Below are 20,802 nucleotides of genomic sequence, written 5' to 3'. Positions count from 1 at the left end.
AATACTTTACTAATCGAGTCTTTTTTTTTCTTTACGCTTGAGTATGCTCAGGAATAGAACCCTTTCATTTTTCAGGGTCTGATTTGATGTGGTTTAATTGTTATTAAATAAACAAAAATAATAATTAATAAATATTTATTAAAAAAAAATTATGAGGCGTGCACTTTTGGATTTTCCAAATTATATTTAGGGTTAATATTAAATTAATTCAACATAAACATAAATATTATATTAATTCAACATAATTTTTCGTACTGGTGATATTTCTATTCCACGTGATAAAGAAAGGTTCGTTTTCGGCTCTCTTTTTACTCTAAAAACGAGATTATACTTTTTGGGAATGGATTTTTTTTCTGGACATATTTTAGGAAAGTAACTAGCTCTAGTAAACGTAAAGCCCATGCTAACTAGAGACAGTTCTAAAATTCTGACATTTATGACAAACTAGCTGTGAACCGCTAAGCAAGACGATATATACAGGGTGTCCCGTAAGTAGTGGACCAACGGGTTATGGGGAGTAGAGGGACTAATTATCTAACAAAAATACTAAAATTTAATGTCCTAAACCATAAAGTTTTTGATTTATGCTTTATTTTCAAAATTTGATAAAAATATCATCCACGTAAGCTTAATATGAACTTTTACCATTTCTGTTTTTATTTTATTCTTATATTTTTGTTCAAGGTTGTTAAGAATACATAAGTCTTCCTAATTAAAATGATACTCATGCATAATTAACACCAACGACAAAATTAGACCAAAAAATGGGTAAAATTTTACGTTTTAAAAATTTACGGACTGAAGTTTGAACAAAGCTGGTGTAAAAAAAATGTATGGTGACCCTGTGAAACTTTATTTTAAAAACTTCTACATCTCATACAAATTACAAAAAGGTATAATTGTGTGGTATAAAGTATTTAAAAAAATGTTAAATTGGCGTACAACATTCAAATTAGAAATTATCAGGTAGTCAACTCATTAAGTTATTCCGAGAATTATTGCCTTTATGGGCGCGCGCTGGAATTCTTTTGTATTGTTTCTGGCCAATCATAGACGATACTTGAACCCACTATTATTTTCTTTGACTTTAAACTATTTCAGTGACTTGCTTATAGCTCGGAACTACACGCGTGTTTAGCTTGAATCCGTCATTACGATATTATTCTTTGTTGAAGTGCGCTTGAATTGGACACTGATTTTGCTTGTGATTTGGATGTTGTTTGACTTTGGTTTTTTGAAGGAAAATTCCTAATACATACACTCCACGTGAATATGCAGAAAAATGTTTTTTATTTATGGACTCAGTGATGGAAATGCTCGACAAGCAGCACGTGTTTATCGTGAGCGTTATCCCAATCGGGATTGCTATCCTGATCACCGATTTTTTCTCAGAGTAAATAACGCATACCATGAAGGTCGTATTCCTGGAATTGGAAATCGAATAGGAAGACCTAGATCAGTCGATGATCGACTAATATTGACAGAAGTAGAAGAAGATCCTTCAACTAGTACTCGCCGTATTGCTAGACGCACTGGTGTACCAAGAAGTACAGTGCATCACATATTGAAGAGAAGTGATTTGCACCCGCATCATGTACGAGTGAGCAAGCATTAATACCAGGTGATTATCAACGACGAATTAATTTTTGTCGAGAGATGCTTGATGCTTGGATCAAAATTTTTTTAACTCAATAATTTTTTTAACATTTCTGCATATTCACGTGGAGTGTATGTATTAGGCAATTTCCTTCAAAAAACTAAAGTCGAACAATATCCAAATCACAAGCAAAATCAGTGTCCAATTCAAGCGTACTTCAACAAAGAATAATATCGAATGACGGGATCAGGTTAAACACGCGTGTAGTTCCGAGCTATAAGCAAGTCACTGAAATAGTTGAAAGTCAAAGAAAATAATAGTGGGTTCAAGTATCGTCTATGATTGGCCAGAAACAATACAAAAGAATTCCAGCGCGCGCCCATAAAGGCAATAATTCTCGGAATAACTTAATGAGTTGACTACCTGATAATTTCTAATTTGAATGTTGTACGCCAATTTAACATTTTTTTAAATACTTTATACCACACAATTATACCTTTTTGTAATTTGTATGAGATGTAGAAGTTTTTAAAATAAAGTTTCACAGGGTCACCATACATTTTTTTTACACCAGCTTTGTTCAAACTTCAGTCCGTAAATTTTTAACACGTAAAATTTTACCTATTTTTTGGTCTAATTTTGTTGTTGTTGTTAATTATGCTTGAGTATCATTTTAATTAGGAAGACTTATGTATTCTTAACAACCTTGAACAAAAAAATAAGAATCAAATAAAAACAGAAATGGTAAAAGTTCATATTAAGCTTACGTAGATGATATTTTTATCAAATTTTGAAAATAAAGCATAAATGAAAAACTTTATGGTTTAAGACAATAAATTTTAGTATTTTTGTTAGATAATAAGTCCCTCTACTCCCCATAACCCGTTGGTCCACTACTTACGGGACACCCTGTATAGCCTTCCTCGATAAAAGGGCTATCTAACACCGAAACAATTTTTCAAATCGGACCAGTAATTCCCGAGATTAGTGCGTTCACACAAACAAACAAACTCTTTATTTTTATGATATGAGTATATAAAATTAACAATAATCATACAATATATTCCGTAGAAATCAAATAACAATTGAATGAACAAATTGGCCCAATTTATAAAATCGTTAGTCATTAAGTCAAAACGGTCCAAGTCGTGTTTGTACGATTAATCAGTCGCCTCACAGTGCCCTGTCTGTTAATTTAATTAATGTGTAGTTTACGTAGTGTGTGTACGGTACAGTTGTGTAGATAAGTGAAAAATCAAGTACAGTCTTGAGCAACTTGGGTTTAATTTATAATATAATATTTTTGTATATCTGGTCATACATAAAACACTATTTTAATTGAAATATGTTTATTATAAAAAAATCGTACGACTGCTAATTTATTAAAAAACGGACACACACACAAACAGAAGCACACATACGAAGTGTAACTACACCACCTACATGCAACGTAGCTTAAATTGTTATTACCGAAAATGATTACCTGTAACACATATTAAGCCCTCCCAAACCCAAGTAATATAAAACTATACGAAAATATCCAAATAAAATACTCTCCTTCAAAACCATATCGTTATTAACAACAGTATTTTCATCATCAGATTTCACATTCACCGAAATGGTTTCCATTGTTCCTTCACAAACTGTTAGTGAAATACAATGAAAGTCTGACGTTTGTATCAATCGCCTTACCGTAGACGTGTCTCTTTATATAATCAACACAGCGTATTGTACACAGCATGTTGACGCGTGTGTGAATGTGGGGTACAGTCGCGGTGAAAAGCGTTTGGAAATATTTTTTTTAATTAAAGTTATTACATTACAGATGCGCAGGTAATTCTGAATGTATATTTGTTGCTCATTTACAATGTGAGTGTTAAAATAAAGTAAGATTAAATATAGAAATACACGTGTATAAATATCATATTGTTAATTAAAGAGATTGTTATGGCGGATGAAAGTTGATATACTTTGTCATTTTGATATTTATTTCCTCGAACTCGAACTTTATAACACAATAATGCCAGTCATATACAAAATTAATTCAATTAAAAGATTGATGCTCTACAAATAGACCATTCTTTTCTTTCCTGTTTATATTGCGAATAAATAACAAAAACGAAACGTCTTAACACAAAAATGATTGCAAAAAGTCCCTCATCGCGGGGATTAAAGAAAACACAATACAGAAATATACAATTCAAATTTGGAATCTTTTAGACGGTTAGAACTTCAAAGCCTTGGTGGGACCAAACTTTTTTGCAGACGTCATGTTTTGAATAACTAAGAGTTTAAGAAAAAGTTCGCTACACAAGTTAATGTATCGCTTTCGTATGCGAGAGACGTGGGAAGTTTTTAACTTTATGAAACTTGCTCGATTCGTACGGGTCTTACGTTAATTGTCTCGTGAGGTAAGGGGATTATTATAATTGACGTTAGCAAACTATTTCTTTGTTAAGCGTTAGTAATGTGAGTCCGTTTAATAAATGTAAATGTGAATTTGAACTGGATTATGGCCTGAAACCTAGGTCTGCAGCGTAAATAAATATAGACTGATGGTGTCATCACCAAGTGAATCATGCTTTATTCTTCACTTGGTGAAGAATTCTATTATACTTCATTGTCATATGAAGCCAGTTCACATTAACATTACAAATACAAATGTTTTGGGAGCGAAATACATATCAATCCAAACGAATGAAAACATTTAAAGACGGCTAAACATGAGCTATCTTTTTATCTGTAGATGTTCGACACAGCTAGTATAATTTACAAAGTAGAAATATAAATACAAGTTCAAATCTTTGAACACTTTAGCTAATTACACCAATGCAAAGTCTCGTCACTGAAAATAAATAAATCATCACTGAAAATTCGATAAAACTGGTTTCATTTCCATCAGTTTGTTTTCTAACCACTCAAAAAGTGGCAGGTTCCACAGACTTCCGTACCTATTAAATAAAGAAAAACACTTCAAACGTTCTCGACTATTAAAAGAGGATATTTTTTAAACTTTCCGCGCCCACGTTTCGCTTTACTTGGTAACTTTAAATTGAGCTTGACTGGTTCTTTTGCATAAAATATGACTGTTTTGTATACGATACAGTTACATTTATTTATTCTTTGGTATTTATGCAACGTTCGAACTTGCACCGTTACGAGTTAAAGTTTACGCATAAGTTAGGGTAGTTTAAAAATTTTCCCTCATTTTCGTAAAATGAAGAGGTTGTTCAATGTTCCATGAATGTGAAGTGTTGTATCATACTTCATTTGATATAAAATATAATGCTGAAATAATTTCGCCAATTTTAACGAGAAATATCTTCAAGCTCGTCATTTTTATTACTGTTTTTAACTAGCCTTACCAATTTCCAAATAAAAAAAAGTTAAGAACAAGATCAATAATTTATAATTATATATTTCGACATTAATCCTAGAATATCGTTTATATATCTAATCAATTATAACATACAATAAATTCCACTGAAGTCTTACAATGAACAAATTCCATTATCTACACCCACTTAAGTATTCAAAGCGTCCAAATTAAATTGTTACAAAATAATTAATTAAATACTTTCCAATCCACTTTTCTACGTGATTACACTTAGCAGTTCAGCTAGTATCGGTACCATGTAACATAGTTTGGCGCAAACTTTATATTTATTTAAGCCTCTTCAACTGACACGCGATTATCATCTTTCGTCCCTTAATTCTAAGGGTCAAAATCCCTTGAATATTTAGTACCACGAAGTACCTTCAGGATAGTGTTGTTTAAATTTATGAGAAGTTGATCGTATAATGAGTTTGCTTTGACCATTAAGTTGCCTTTGATCCTTTTTCTATTTGTTTGGAATGTAATTAATGTTTATTTTGAAGGGGGTAGTTTTGTTTTTTATTAATTTTAGTTACTAAGTACTAATAACCACGAAAGAGTTATGGATAGATGTTTATTACGCTATCACGCAAAAATGGGTGATTGCATCTAGACGAAATTAGGAACACAGACTGAGGCAAAGCAAAAATAATTAAATACTTGCATATTATCTAAGAGAGTGAATGTGGTGTTAGAATAAGCAATCTTCTTCTCTATACATATACACTCCTCCGAAACGACTCGACGGATTCTAATAAAATTATATGTGAATATCGGGTAGGTCTGAGGACCGGACCACATCTATTTTAAATACCCCTAAGTGATAAGAGTAATGCAGAACAACAGGGACACTACTGTCCCTTTGTTGTTCTGCCTTACTATACTACTATAATAGTAACTATAAATATAATATTTATAAGTTGTAAAATTAACATTACAAAACTGATTAATTAACAACCCAATCAGACATTAAATCCAGGCATTTCCATAACCTTTGACAAACTTTTCGTTCCTACAAACTACCAACTTAACAATTCTACTAATTACAAAGTCACTTCATCTGTTAAGCATAATTAAAGGCATAATTAACTCATAATTATCAAAATTAAAAAAGTTGATACTTGCACAATCAAAGTAATTAACGGCAAAGTTAACGGGTGGTCAAATAACTTCAAATTCTGAAGGCTTTGAGTAACATAATTTTAATTGGAAATGCTTCAAACAGCCTTTGTTTACGCTCATTTTTGATTTAGGTTTCAATTTTGAACTTGCATTTTTCATCCGAGTTGGATAAAAAGTAAAAAAGCTGGATTACTCTTATCTATGGGCCAACATTTTTCCACTATCCAAAGAGATGAGTCTTGAAATATAGAGATTTTTTATAATGATTAAAAATATTTTTCAGTGAAGTTTTCTTTTCTGACACTTTTGTTAAGACTTGAAAATGAAAACTTCTAACATACCTACTTCATTAAAAAATATACCAGCCGAATTGATAACCTCCTCCTTTTTTTTGAAGTCGTTAAAAATACATGTGCACATATATTTTCAAAACCTTCCACTATTCAACAACTAAAAATTTATGTCAGATAAACTACATCGCTTTATACTCCATAAAACAACTCCACAACTACAGCAAACTATAAAAACCCCAAATCACGAGTATACAAATAATTCATACGTGTTACAATCACACTGACACAAACTTCCCAACTCCATAACTTTATTTTCCCATAACTTTTCCAAGATTAATATTTTGGTACTGCCCTCGGGGACATGGTAATATTTAGGCTACATTTCTAACTTTTGGCTTCTCGCGTGATGTGACAATCAATTGACGACCTCTTTAACCGACTACACGAAGAGAGGGTACGAGAAATTTTGGGAAATAACAGTGTAGAGTAGCACTTGTTAGTTCGAGGTCTTATGATATTATGTACCTACAACTAATGGTTTGTAACATGAGATATTATTACCGGTAGGTAAGCTGTGCCCCATGATTTTACCCGCATTGCTCCGCTTCTATTGATCTTATTTATTTATTTATTTACTCTTTATTATACAACATTTTAAAATAAAAGTACATAAAACAAAACCATTTAAAATGTACAAATGGCGGCCTTATGGCTCAAAGCCATCTCTGCCAGGCAACCTTCAGGCAAAGGACAAATTATGATCTTATCGTGATGATATAATATAGCCTTAGCTATAGCCTAGCCTAGCCTTAGCCTAGCCTTCTTCGATAAATGGGCTATCTAACACCAAAATAATTTTTCAAATCGGACCAGTAGTTACTGAGATTAGCGCGTATAATATTAAGTATAGAAGTATAGATTTACCATGGTAAGACTTATTTATTAATTCTCATAGAATGGTATCTAAATACAATCGGATATAAATCAGTTGTTAAAAACGACCTGTTGAAGGAAAACTATTTTCGCTTCAGACATATATTTGGTATTTCCTTCAGCTTCAACAAAACCGGCATGTCAAAGTACCAAAAAAAATCGATAGCAATCTGCCAATCGATGGTCACCCAGCGTGTTGGATTTTGGACTATAACCTCATAGTAGTAAGAGCAAATTTAGAACGACGATGACGGTGACTAAGCCAGCGTGTTGGATTATGAAGAACTATGAAATACTAGGAGTGGAGTGGAGTGGAGTGAAATACTATCAATTTTAGTCGATAATACTGCTGATGATGATCTATAGAAAAGCTTGTTTTATTTCTACCCTATAATGACCCAACCCAAAAGGTCCAAGTAAAAATAAAGGAGAAGCAACTTTTTATTTTACTAGTGGTCCGCCCCGGCTTCGCCCGTGGTACATATTTCGCAATAAAAGGTAGTTTTTTCTTTTCTCGAGTATCAAAATATCTCCATACCAAATTTCATGCAAATTGGTTCAGTAGTTTAGGCGTGATTGAGTAACAGACAGACAGACAGAGTTACTTTCGCATTTATAATATTATAGTATGGATTCTTGTCACAGGTTTTCTATAATTTTCCATAGAGAATTTCTAGGAAAAACCCTATGTTTATTATATGAAGCATAATAGGTATATGTCACAGCATACTATCAAATAGAATGCATCACAGCGTTCTCAGTCATAATTCAGTTAACTGAGAATACTCTGTTTCTCAAGCACTGAATATTAATCAGTTTCTATATAATTTCTCTATGGCTTTAGGAAGTTTGGTGCAAGTGATACGCTCTAGCGTTTAGTACTTTAACCACTACTAGTATACTTTTAGGTATAAAAACAAAAAGTTATATCGTCAATCTATATAACTTGAGCAGTTGCAATGTTAGGTACAGTAATAATATTATATGTATATCGTATCTTGTACCTAGTTAATCTAGTTCTGTTACATTCATACCAATTTATGTTGAAAATCATTTCATTACAAAAGTAATTTGGTCTATTCGCGACGACTTAGTGCGATGAAGAAGCTTCTATGGAAATGTTGTGAACCTTCATTCATATTTTAACTATATAATTAAGTAGTATTAATCATTTAAACTGAACACACTTCTTTACTGAAACGGACTCCAGGTTGGGAAACGCTAATCTAAACGCTCAAGCTTTCCAAAACCCGCTATCGCTTATAACTCACACCGCTTTCCATTAACCGCATCAGCGAAGTAAGCAACGGAGCAATTTTGGCCGAGTTAGTACTTCAGCTCTAGGATTTACTACAATGGACGGATTTCAACTTTTTCAATTTCTATCTACATATACCATTATTGTTGGAAAAATTCGTATTTGTATAGAAGCTAATTGCATTTTTAGGAATAATTTCAGATATAATCCATATACTAATATTATAAATGCGAAAGTAACTCTGTCTGTCTGTCTGTTACTCAATCACGCCTAAACTACAGAACCAATTTGCATGAAATTTGGTATGGAGATATTTTGATACCCGAGAAAGGACATAGGCTACCTTTAATTGCGAAATATGTACCACGGGCGAAGCCGGGGCGGACCACTTGTATGAAATAAGAATGTACATGTAAATATTATGTTTATGAAGCTTCTTGCTGGTTCTTCTCCATAGATACTGCTTTCCGAATCGGTGGTAAATGTTAAAAATGTGTAATGACGTTACAAAAGTGCTTCTCGAAGAAGTCTAATTGAATAAATAAATATTTGAGTTTCAGTTTGAAATACATTGATAGAAGAAGAACAAATTATCGTCTAAAAATCTTTTTTTTTGCAGTACAATAGGGGAGCGCTTGGCCATTTGACGTTTCATTAAGGGCCGATTTTTCAATGCTTGGATAAAACTTATCCGTCCAATAAAGTATTACACGATAATATTAAAATGTCACGTAAACTGTCAAATACGGGCAATTAGAATACGTTTTTAAAATGGTAGTTTTATACATTATTCGACGAATAAGTTTTATCCAAGCATTGAAAAATCGGCCCTTAGAGAACTGCACGTCGATTCTGTAAAATTCAGACAACAACTCGCATATCACGTCGCTATTCACTCTCACTTCGCATAAGGAATCTACGTAATACTTTTTTAGAATAGAGATAGTAGTAGAAATATGAGTTCGATAAAACTAAAATTTTAAACCAAATTAATCCAGTTGACCTCAAACATAAAATATAATGTTTTCTCAATTAAAAGGGATTAGGTATAGAAAATTCGGATCAGCGCTATGCTATCAATTTTCAAAGAAACCACTTTATGCCCAAACTTTGACTTTGCTAACAAAGGCTTAAATTAAATTTTCACCGTTTTATCTTTCATAATGCCAATCAAAATATTATAAGGTATCTACAAGTGTTCGAGCATTAATAGTTTTAATAAATTTCCTCCATTCAAAATTAAAGTGTATTTTTTTCTGTGAAGATTGACACTTCTGAGTTCAATTAATTAGGTATTAGTTCTGGATGGTAAAATAATCGATTCAAATAGTAATTTTTAATGTATTTGAAGAATTAAAGGAAGGATGGTAGATATATTATACAGTATATCTACCTACATAAAAATATTAATTAAAACCTGATCAAAATTAATCGTAAACTTTTAAAAAAATAAAAAAATAAACTACTTTTATTTTATTAAACATCTGGACGATTTGGAGTCACAAATTATATTGCTTAAAATTACATTACATTTATGAGAAACAATGATCTTTCCAAATTACTATACTGCTTACAAAGGATTGAAAGAACTTTTTAAAACCTTTTAAAACTTTTTAAAACCAGGGCAAATTACTATACTCTGTCCATTATATTATTTGCTTTTTGACAGCTTCACGCCTATGTATAATTGTATTGTCTATGTTAAAATGTCATACAAATAATTATCGTACTTCATGGACAGGTCCCGCCCACTTAGTGATGCCTACACAGAATTATTCAATGATGGGTCGATAGATTAAAATAATCGATAGAAATACTCTATAAAATATATCCGATACAGAAAAACTCTTCTATTATGTTATATAATTTAAACGTAAAGACAACCAAATTGTAAGATAGAAACCAATAAATAATAAAATATTAGTTTAGTTTAGTTTTAACATACAATGCATAGATATGTGGTCTTATTATTACATATCTTATTAGTACGTTACGTTGTAATTATTATTTACGTACCTGATTCGATTTATGATAATATTTTGAATTTATAATTGAAATGGTATCACAATCGATAATCTTTTGAACATCACTTCTGGTATCACCCCTCGAGCTGTCAAAAAGCAATTCTTATAGTGGACAGACTATAGTTAAACAAAATCCCCGTAGCGTGACACATGATCAAGTTGAATATAACACCGTATTACGATCCAGTAATTAATTGATATCAATATATGCTGCGATTTTCCTGTAATGCGAATTCATTTTCAGTATAAATAGAATTAATTGTTTTGTGGGCGGTTTTTACCGGGAATTTTATGTATGGTTAAGCTTATTAATTGCGGAAAGGTGGTGGTAAAATTTTATACAGATTTAATTATATTGTTACATAAAACTAGATTATATTATGCTAGTTATTTTATTATTTTACCTGCTGTCCTCGAAAAAATCGTGACCAAAAGCTAGTTTTATACAGTTTATTTCACTTTCAAGTTTCCTGAAAAACGGTTCGATTGTTTTGACGTCATTGGGCAGCTAACATCCATAAAACTATCCATGCGAAAAATACATTTATATATTATACCCAACGATTTCAAAAATATGTTTCTGTTGTACAAAATTACGCTGATTTGACTTTGGTAAATGATTTGCCATTTTAATTTTATAATATTGTGTAATGTAAGTTTTAAGACTAATTCGATAACCTTCAGAAATCTTTAGTAGGTACATAGCCATAAAATATAAATAGAGTAACCGACAACTTGAAATCCAAAATTGAATTAATAACCACTTTTCGTTTATTATCAATAACTCGCAGACACGATAGGTTAAGACTACGCAATCAGTCATTCGAACTTTCTTTTTCTTACACTTTTCGAAGAGTAAAAACAGTAAAAACGTCAGAAAAGTGACTCGTTTATACGTTGACGTTGACAAATGTCTGTATTATGCCGCATCTGCAACGAATGATGCTTATTGCCGGCTCAATCGATAGGTTTAGCGTCTGTGTGGTGCTTAATCTATGTACTCGTAGTATGTGTTTATTATTTACTCCTAGTTGCTGCTTCGAATCGTGGAGGTAATATTTATGAAATTGCCGAAATATAAGAAAGTATAAATAACTTGTTTATCACAAGGTTAAATAAAAGAATAGGTAATTTATTTCAAGGAAATATAACCACAAAATAGTATATATACAAAAAAAAGTTTATCTACAAAACAGTACAAAGATATTACAAACAAAATTACAGACACGCAGATACCATTAATCTATAATTATAATATTATAAATCTGTAGAGTTTGTTTGTTTGTTTGAACGCGCTAATCTCAGGAACTACTGGTCCGATTTGAAAAATTCTTTCGGTGTTAGATATCCCATTTATCGAGGAAGGCCATACATAGGCTATATATCATCACGCTAATACCATCAGGAGAGGTCACAGCTAGTTAGGTATATTATGCAGGCATATATTAATTTCTCATCAAACTTCCATGTTGAAACAACCGTTCCTTTTAATTCCACGCTTATATTTTGACTTAAAACACCTCCAAATTGTCACACCATATTCAACCAAAATTTAGCGTAGCATTTCCAAAAACACATAATGACTGGATTACCAAGTTAAATGTTGATTTGACGATAATTACATTGCATACGTAATGACGATGATTGTGTCAAATATTGAATTACCGGTCGTTTGTTGGTAATTGTAGTCTTTATAACCGCTTTATTTTAGTAGTAGTGGGAAAAATAGTTTATTCGTATGTGGTTTTAATTTGCCTTTACTTGTATGTGGGAAGTAAGACGGCGCCTGTACCTTATTCCTGGTACAGGCGCCGTATTATGACCTCTTATTTCCAGACAGTTTACGCCGTGTATTGAATTGACTGGCAAATTAATATTATGATCGCAAGAACCAGCTATGGTTAACTATGGTATAATATGATTTTGCCAGTCAGTTCAATTCACGGTGTAAACTGTCTGGAAATAAGAGGTCATAATACGGCCCCTTAAAATATTAATTGATATTTTAAGTCATACAGACATCAAGTATAAACAAATAAATGTTTGAATCTAGGAATCATTAGATGCATGGGTAAAACTGAAAAATTCATGTAGGTACTTAAAATGTGTCCGTAACTACAAAGAACACACTTAAAACATATAATTAAGTACATATAGATACAGACGATAAGATTAAACTCCTCCTTTTTCCATTTTTTACGACGATATGATCAAACTCCTCTTTTTTCAATTTTTTTCAAGTCGGTTAAAAAGCACAAAAATTATATAAATATATAAATATTATAGGACATTATTACACAAATCGACCTAGTCCCACAGTAAGCTCAATTAAGGCTTGTGTTGTGGGTACTAGGCGACGATAAATATAATATTTAATAAATACATATATATATAGATAATAACACCCAGACCCAAGAAAAAATAATTGAGTTCATCACACAAATATTTGCCCTGACCGGGGATCGAACCCGGGACCGTCGGCTCAGTAGGCAGTTACTTTACCACTGCGCCAACCGCGTCGTCAAAAATTAAAAATTTCAATAAAAATCTGTCATTATCACGAATCCCAATCCAATACTTGAATGAACTTCGAAAGGTGCACTGTAATTAAAAGCTTTTAAAATCTTCAAGGAAATTTTCTTTTAATTTTGTAAAAAGGAACTCATTTTACTAAACGTGATTGGAACAAGACTTTCAACTTATTTTCAATCACTTTATCTAGGATTAAAAAGTTAGAAGAAAATCCAAAGATTTATTTATGCTAGTGCTAGTTAGGAATTTAACAATAAATTTTTATTTTTATTATGTACTAGCACAGACTAATAATAATATACTACGTGGTACTAGGTTTCCGCCCGCGGCTTCGCCCGCGAAATCAAAGAAAAACCCGCATAGTTCCGGTTCCCGTGGGATTTCCGGGATTGCGTCATTTTCCCGGGATAAAAAGTAGCCTATGTCCTTTCTCGGGTATCAAAATATCTCCATACCAAATTTCATGAAAATTGGTTCAGTAGTTTAGGCGTGATTGAGTAACAGATAGACAGACAGAGTTACTTTCGCATTTATAATATTAGTATGGATTTTTCACTGCTTAGCCTTTTAGATATTTTGTTTTATGAAAGCACTATAAAATCTACCGACTTTGAATGGATATAAAAACTAAACTAGGATGCAATCGTTGCTCTGCCTCTTCCTTACTAATATAATAAGAGTGAAAGTGTGTTTGCTTGTTTGTCGTTCTTTCACGATTTTATGGTACTCATAATTTTAATGCCTGGAGATAATAAAACGGTGAAACATCTTATTCTCCCTTTTGTTCGTATATTATGACGAAATTAATTCACGTTTATGGTGTAAACTGTGGCAAATAAAATACGAATATGGCTTCCGAATGACATTTTTGACTTTATTACTCACTCTTTGTTTAATGTCACGATATTATAATATTTTACAACATGATAGTAAAACTTGGTTTTTAATTTCTCTACCCCAACACATTTAATACGTGGGCTTCCGCCAGGAATCAAGGGAACCAAGTAGGGTCATAAAAATGGTTTATGACCTATCCTTTTCCTATAAAAATTAACAACATTAAGACGAATTAGTTTCAAAACTTGTTAAGTTTTAGGAGCAAATAAAAAGACCTTACTATAATTATGATAATAATGATGTTGCCAAATTCTATTTCTTCTAAAAATCGTTTCCAAATAGACGAAACATTTTCCAATATTAACGGTTTAATTGCGGTAATAATGAATTCAAAAAGCTTGAATAAATTTACTAATCATTATAGCTTTAGAGCGTTTCGATTGAAGCGGTATCCCAATTAAGGATAAACCTTCGAATTAATAATTTAAAAATGGATGCGGTATTTTATTTTAAATTGATCTTCTAACATTGTAAGTGCTAGAAAATTAGAAAAACGTCTAGCCTTAAATACGAAACACTGACTGTGGCATTATTAAAAGAAGCAAATAATATGTTACTTTACGTAGCACATGACATTTCTTTTCAACAAATTTTAGATATCAGGTTTACTTTTCCGTTATTAATTTTTTTTATTCAATAACGTTGCTTATAATTATTATGATGTAAATAAATAATAAATAAATAAAAACACTTTATTGTACACACAGGTTGACAGAAGGACAATAAAAATCAGCACAAGAGGTTAAGGTACAGTAGGCGGTCTTATCGCTCATGAGCGATTTCTACCAGACAACCAAAAAGCAAAGGAGAGCTGGGAAGTAGGAGAGTAGGCGCGGTACAATAGAGAAAGTTACAGTAAGACGTAACATGTACAAATATTCCACAAAGATAAAATAAAATTGTAAAAATACTTAAAAAACGGAAAAATATTAGGATACTAAACTAAACATAAATATAATACACATATATGGTAAATAGATAAGTATATATACATATAATCAATATACAATATATATACAATACATATAGAGGCATATACACATATACTTACACATTATATAATGTTATATACTGACCAAAACCAAATTAAATTGAGAAGATAGAAAAACTTTGCTTTGCTTGCTTGATTAGTGAGAGTTCTTAATTTTCCTGTCGCATGGAACTGTAATGTTTCTTGAGACTGGCTTTAAAAATTGGTAGGCTTGGAGCTCTTCTTACCGAATCTGGTAGGGCATTCCAGAGGGAAATGGCGGAAATGGTGAAAGAGGAATGGAAGAATTTGGAATGATGGGGTGGAAATGATAGCGCGAGATTGTTTGAGGATCGTAAGGAGAGAGTGTGGTTAGAGGAAAGGTATGAAAAATTTTGCTTAAGATAAGGAGGGGTTTTGGGATCAAACAGAATAGAGTATAGGAAGTGAAGGATATGAGTATTCCGGCGAAGACGAATTGGTAGCCACTTGAGCCTAGCTCGAAAATCGGATACATGATCATACTTACGTAAACCGTATATGAATCTGATGCAGAGGTTTTGTAGGCGTTCAAGGGAGTTTAGCTGACACTCGTTGAGATCGGGATAACATACGTCTGCGTAATCTAGGATAGGAAACAGGAGGGACTGTGCAAGCGCAATTTTGGTAGGAATCGGTAAGATGTTACGTAGTCGCCTAAGAGATGCTGCGACACCAAACATTTTTTTCCGCACCGATTGGATCTGCGTCGTCCAGGACAATGTTTGGTCTAAGTGGAGGCCTAGGTTTTTTACAGTACTAGAATAGGGAATGGGTGTTGCGTCAATTTCGATACAAGGGAGTACTGACCAGTCAACTTTAGCAATTAATTTTGAACTGCCTATAATTATGACCTGCGTTTTCGACGGGTTGACCTTTAGGCCATAGTTTTTACTCCAATCAACAATAGAACGAAGATCGGCATTCATGATACTGACAGCATTGGGTAGTTCCGAGAGAGAGGCTTGAGTGTATAATTGTAAATCGTCTGCATACATGTGGTAGAGAGACGATATATTTAGAGATATAGAGTTAATGAAAATAGAGAACAGGAGTGGTGACAACACGCTACCTTGAGGTACGCCAACTGAAACGCTACACCAGGAAGATATCGACTCATCTATCTTAACGCGTTGTCGACGACCTTGTAGAAAGCTACGAAACCAGTCAACTACTGCTGGAGATATGTTAAGAGAGTAGAGCAAACTCAGCAAAATGTCGTGATCGACGGTGTTGAAAGCATTGCTAAAATCAAGCAACGTAAGTAAAGTGAGCTGCCGATTGTCCATTCCAGATCGAATATCATCGGTGATTTTGACAAGTGCAGAAGCCGTGCTATGACCGGGCCGGAAACCAGATTGAAAGGGATTAAACGAGTTAGTTTTGTTCAAGAACCTGCATAATTGTCCCTGAACTAAACGCTCAAGTATTTTGGATAGGAAGGGAAGAATGGAGATGGGTCGATATTCGGAGAAGTTTGAGGGATTCGTTTTTTTAGGAATAGGAATTATAAAAGCATCTTTCCAAATAGATGGGAATGTGGAGGAAGAGATTGAGGAATTAAAGATGAAGGTTAAGATGGGAGCAATGACATCAATGATAGGAACAATCATGTCACGGCCAATGCAGTCTGGACCGATGGCTTTCGAGGATATGGACAATATATTCTTCTTAACATCACAGACAGAAAATTGACAGAAAGTGAACGGTGGAGAATTGGCAGTTGGTAAGGATGAAAGACGATTTAAAGTGCTACTTTTAGTTGTGGCATCTAAGGTTGTAGAAATATTGGAGAAGTGTTGGTTTAAAGAGTCGGTATTAATTTGGGAGGGAAAGTTATTTAGAGGTTTACCAACTCCTAATGTTTTAAGAAATTTCCAAACTTTCGCAGGGTCGCCGTTCTCGACTGCATTATGAACGTAGCGCTGTTGTGCATCTCTACACACAGTATTGCAGCGATTACGTATTTTTCTAAATTTCTCTCTATTTTCCGCTGAACAGTTTTCCCGAAGCTTAGCTTTGGCTCTGTTTTTCCTATTGAGTAGCGTTTTGATTTCGTTGGTAAGCCAGGGTGCTGGGAGATGCTTCAATTTAACAGGCCTTAGCGGAGCAAATTTATCATATAGCTGTGTTATGAGTGTATTAAAAGAGCTTATCATTTGGTCCACACAGTTGGCAGAATATACAGGAGACCAATCCAACCCTTCGGCTTCTGAACGAAGGTGATCCGTGTCAATTCCTCCAAAATTGCGCTGCATAAGGATTTTATGCTTTCGTTTGGGAGGGCGGGCTCTGTAGGATAGGAATATGAGATCGTGGTAGGAAAACATCTCAGCTGGACATTGTCCAAAGCTAGAGACGTGTTCAGAGGAAGAGACAATCATGAGGTCGAGGAGAGATGGGGAGGAATTGGGAAAATGGTGTGTAGCATTGAGAGGAAGGATATGCAGATTGTATGAGTCGACGATAGCTTGTAACTTATCAGAACGATGATCACGCTTAAGGAGACAGGTGTTGAAGTCGCCCATTATAATAGTATGGTCGAAGGAGGGGGAAAATTTCTCAAGAAGGAGATCAAAGGATGGGAAATAGTTGAGGGAAAGATTTGGACTGTAGAACACCCCTAGGAGTATACGGATATGCGAGACAGTGGCTTCGACTAAAAGGTGTTCTGCTTCATCATCGGGAGGTGGTTGGGACGAGGCACTAAGGATTGTGAACGGGATATTGTTACGAAGATATATGGCGACTCCCCCACCGGTCCTACCAACCCGGTCGTTTCTGATAAGTTGGAAATCCGGAAGGGAGTAGGATATGGAAGGCAAACAGGGCTTGAACCAGGTTTCGGATATAAGGATGGCATGGATATTTTGGGAATCAACGAGCGCCAGCAAATCAGGATAGTGAGCCGGAATACTCTGAGCGTTAATATGGATTACATTAAAATTTTTAGAGATATCGAAGTGAGAGGATAGGGTGGATTGCAAAGGAGAAGGGGAGGTGCTGTGGAAGCTATCAATGCTTTGTTCAGAGTTAGAAGAACTCAGAGAAGCGAAACTTTCAAAGCTGTTACTAAGCGACATAGTATATAGCATAAAATATAAACTTATTATAAATAAATACAAATAATAAATATGGAAAAAAAAAATAAAATTAAATAAAAATAAAGATAAAATAACTAAATAATAATAATAATAAAATATAAACAAAAAGTATATAATATCTAATAATATATAACTACTTAATCTACTCAAAGTTCAAAAATTAAAAACGATTATGTACAGCAGCGATTCCTGTGCTTTTCAGCGCCTTCACAAAGTTATCAAGCGAAAAGAAAATAAAAAAGCACAGTTAACTACAAAACCAAAGCAACTAATATATATATTATATTTAAAAAAAAAACAACAAACAACTACTACCATAAAAACACCTTCCAAAATTTAAAACAAAATAAAAATTAAACCATAAAATAAAACTAAAATAAAACGGTAACACCTTTATACGAAATGCGTGAGTTGACGTATGACATTTGACAAATGACATTTTACGAGACGTGACATTTTGGCTTTTGCATAGATTGTTTACAGTTAATTGTATAGAGGGAATAATTTGGCTTCTATGATAAAATATAAAATAACGTTAAAGGTTACAAATACAATAAAAAACATAAAATCAACTACTAAAATAATTACATACGTCAACTAAACAAAGCGTAGTCACACCAATTACAGATGAAAAACAAAAAAAAAAAAAAAAATATATTACAGTTGGACTGGGTAACTGATACACGATTCCAGGTTTTAAGCATAAGATTAGACAATTTGATTATATTTATTACAGTATATTTAGTAAGTTCAGGCAGAGATCATAATATGGTTTAAAATTTAAGTTTAAGTTGTACATATACACATGTGAAGTGTTAGACCTCTGTGTTTTAGACACATTAAGTAGGTATATAGCTTGGCTAAAATCTCTCATATTACATTAAAAAACCTTACAAAACAATCCACTCACATTAAATATTAATATCTAATAGAAATTTAGTGTATCGGAAAGAGAAAATAGAAATACTTACTAATAAAACAACAAAACAGAGCAAACACCAATCTGACTCATGCTCGGATTGAATGTGTAAAGGGTCATTACTCATGAAGATTGAAATTATTTGTTTATGAAATTGATTAAGGCCATTGCTAATTTAAGGACAAAGTTACCCAGTCCATAAGTAGTCAGACTATGCTATGAAGATGAGTGAAAATGAAATACATGGGTGAAATGACTAACTAATGAGATGTAAAACCATCAGTTTGTAAATGAAGCATGTAAGTCCAGGTAACCAAGAAATTAATGAGTATGAGTAAAAAATAAAATAAGAATATAAAAAAGTGAATAACATGAAGAGCTACTGTTATAAGGAAAATAAAAATAAGTAGTGATTAATTACATACAGTTACTTAATTGGTTTTTGCACTCTTCTTGATCTGGGGTTTAGTTGAACTAAAACCTTCTGAGAGGCGCTCGCAGAAACAGCAACGGGTTGTCCCTCGCTGTCTAAAGTTTGTACTTGCAAGGTATCTACTTCAGCAATTGTGCTTATCCGGTGGCGAGCACCATCAGCGCTTATCACAAAAATAGAGCCATCATTAGTCCAACACTTAGTCACACCAAATCTTTTCCTTGCAGCCATAAACACTTCATGCCGACACTTTGTGAGAAATTCCGAAAGCGTTACACTTGTACCTTTTAATTTCGTCTTAGCTAGCCAAACTTGATTACGGAGGTTCACATCTTGGAACTTAACCAGGATGGGACGGGGTTTGTCATTTTTTGTTATCCCCAATCTGTGACAACGGGTGAACGCCTCAGGTACAGCTGCAGTTACATTAAGGTGGTCCGCTATTATTTTAGAGACACATACACTAGGATTTTCATCTTTTGTCTCTGTAACACCATGAATTAAGAGCATCTTGCGTCTACTCCGCATTTCTTGCTGGTCATAAAGCTGGTTCAAAAGATTGACTTGTGTCTGGAGGCATGACAAAGATGACATGACAAAGGTTCTAAATACATGAAAATCCGACGCGATCTTCTCGGGTGGAATCCTTGTTGCGGGATTGCTGTTTTTTAAATCACGCTGAAACTCATCCATCTTGACATTAAACATTTCGGTCATTTCTGCCATCTTCTTAGTTATCGAATCCATCTTAGAGGTTAACTTGATTGTAAGTATTGGTATGTATTGGTGGGAAATGATTTATTTTATGGGAAAATAGTTACTGGTTGGTGCAGGTAGCTATATTTAGCACATGTACGTAAAAAAAACGCTCCAATTATATTAAAAACAATTTAGAAAGTCACAATAAAATTACGAAACGTCTATACTATTCCACCTACCCACAATAATTTAACCTACTTTTCATAAGTTGTTTTATATGAATAAGGAAATACCTACGTGAATATTACAAAGCTTGTAAAGATATAAAGGTCATTAAGTATAATAATTTTAAGCTATCCTTTTACAACAGTAATGTCGCTCAGTGGTTAAGACTTTTGACTTCGTTAATGGAATAAGACACAGATAAGGAATTACTATTACTCAACCCTGCACAAATTTCTTGTATTCTCCCAATATTAATCACCCTACATTTCAATTAAAACAAATTTGCCACATCCAAAACTAAACAACTTCTCTGTAACTCCTAGTTCAATTTGTTAACAGTAAATTGGATGCGGTTTTGTATTGCGTCCAATAGTTTGTAGG

At 33.2% G+C, this 20,802-nt stretch overlaps 1 protein-coding gene across 1 annotated transcript; it reads right to left on the bottom strand.

Moving 5' to 3' along the window:
* Positions 1–19,491: 19,491 nt before the first annotated feature.
* LOC149477865 (uncharacterized) lies at positions 19,492–20,419 on the bottom strand. The gene has a single exon (XM_089709629.1). The coding sequence runs from the start codon at positions 20,242–20,244 to the stop codon at positions 19,492–19,494; it is 753 nt and encodes a 250-aa protein (XP_089565755.1). The 5' UTR covers positions 20,245–20,419.
* Positions 20,420–20,802: the final 383 nt, after the last annotated feature.

Source organism: Colias philodice, chromosome 23 (assembly GCF_061535455.1).
Source record: "Colias philodice isolate Cphi_HAF_F1 chromosome 23, ilColPhil1 Martin Lab GWU primary, whole genome shotgun sequence".
NCBI lineage: Eukaryota > Metazoa > Arthropoda > Insecta > Lepidoptera > Pieridae > Colias > Colias philodice.
The sequence above is the reverse complement of the archived record's forward strand: the minus strand, read 5'-3'. Positions and strand labels throughout refer to the sequence as shown.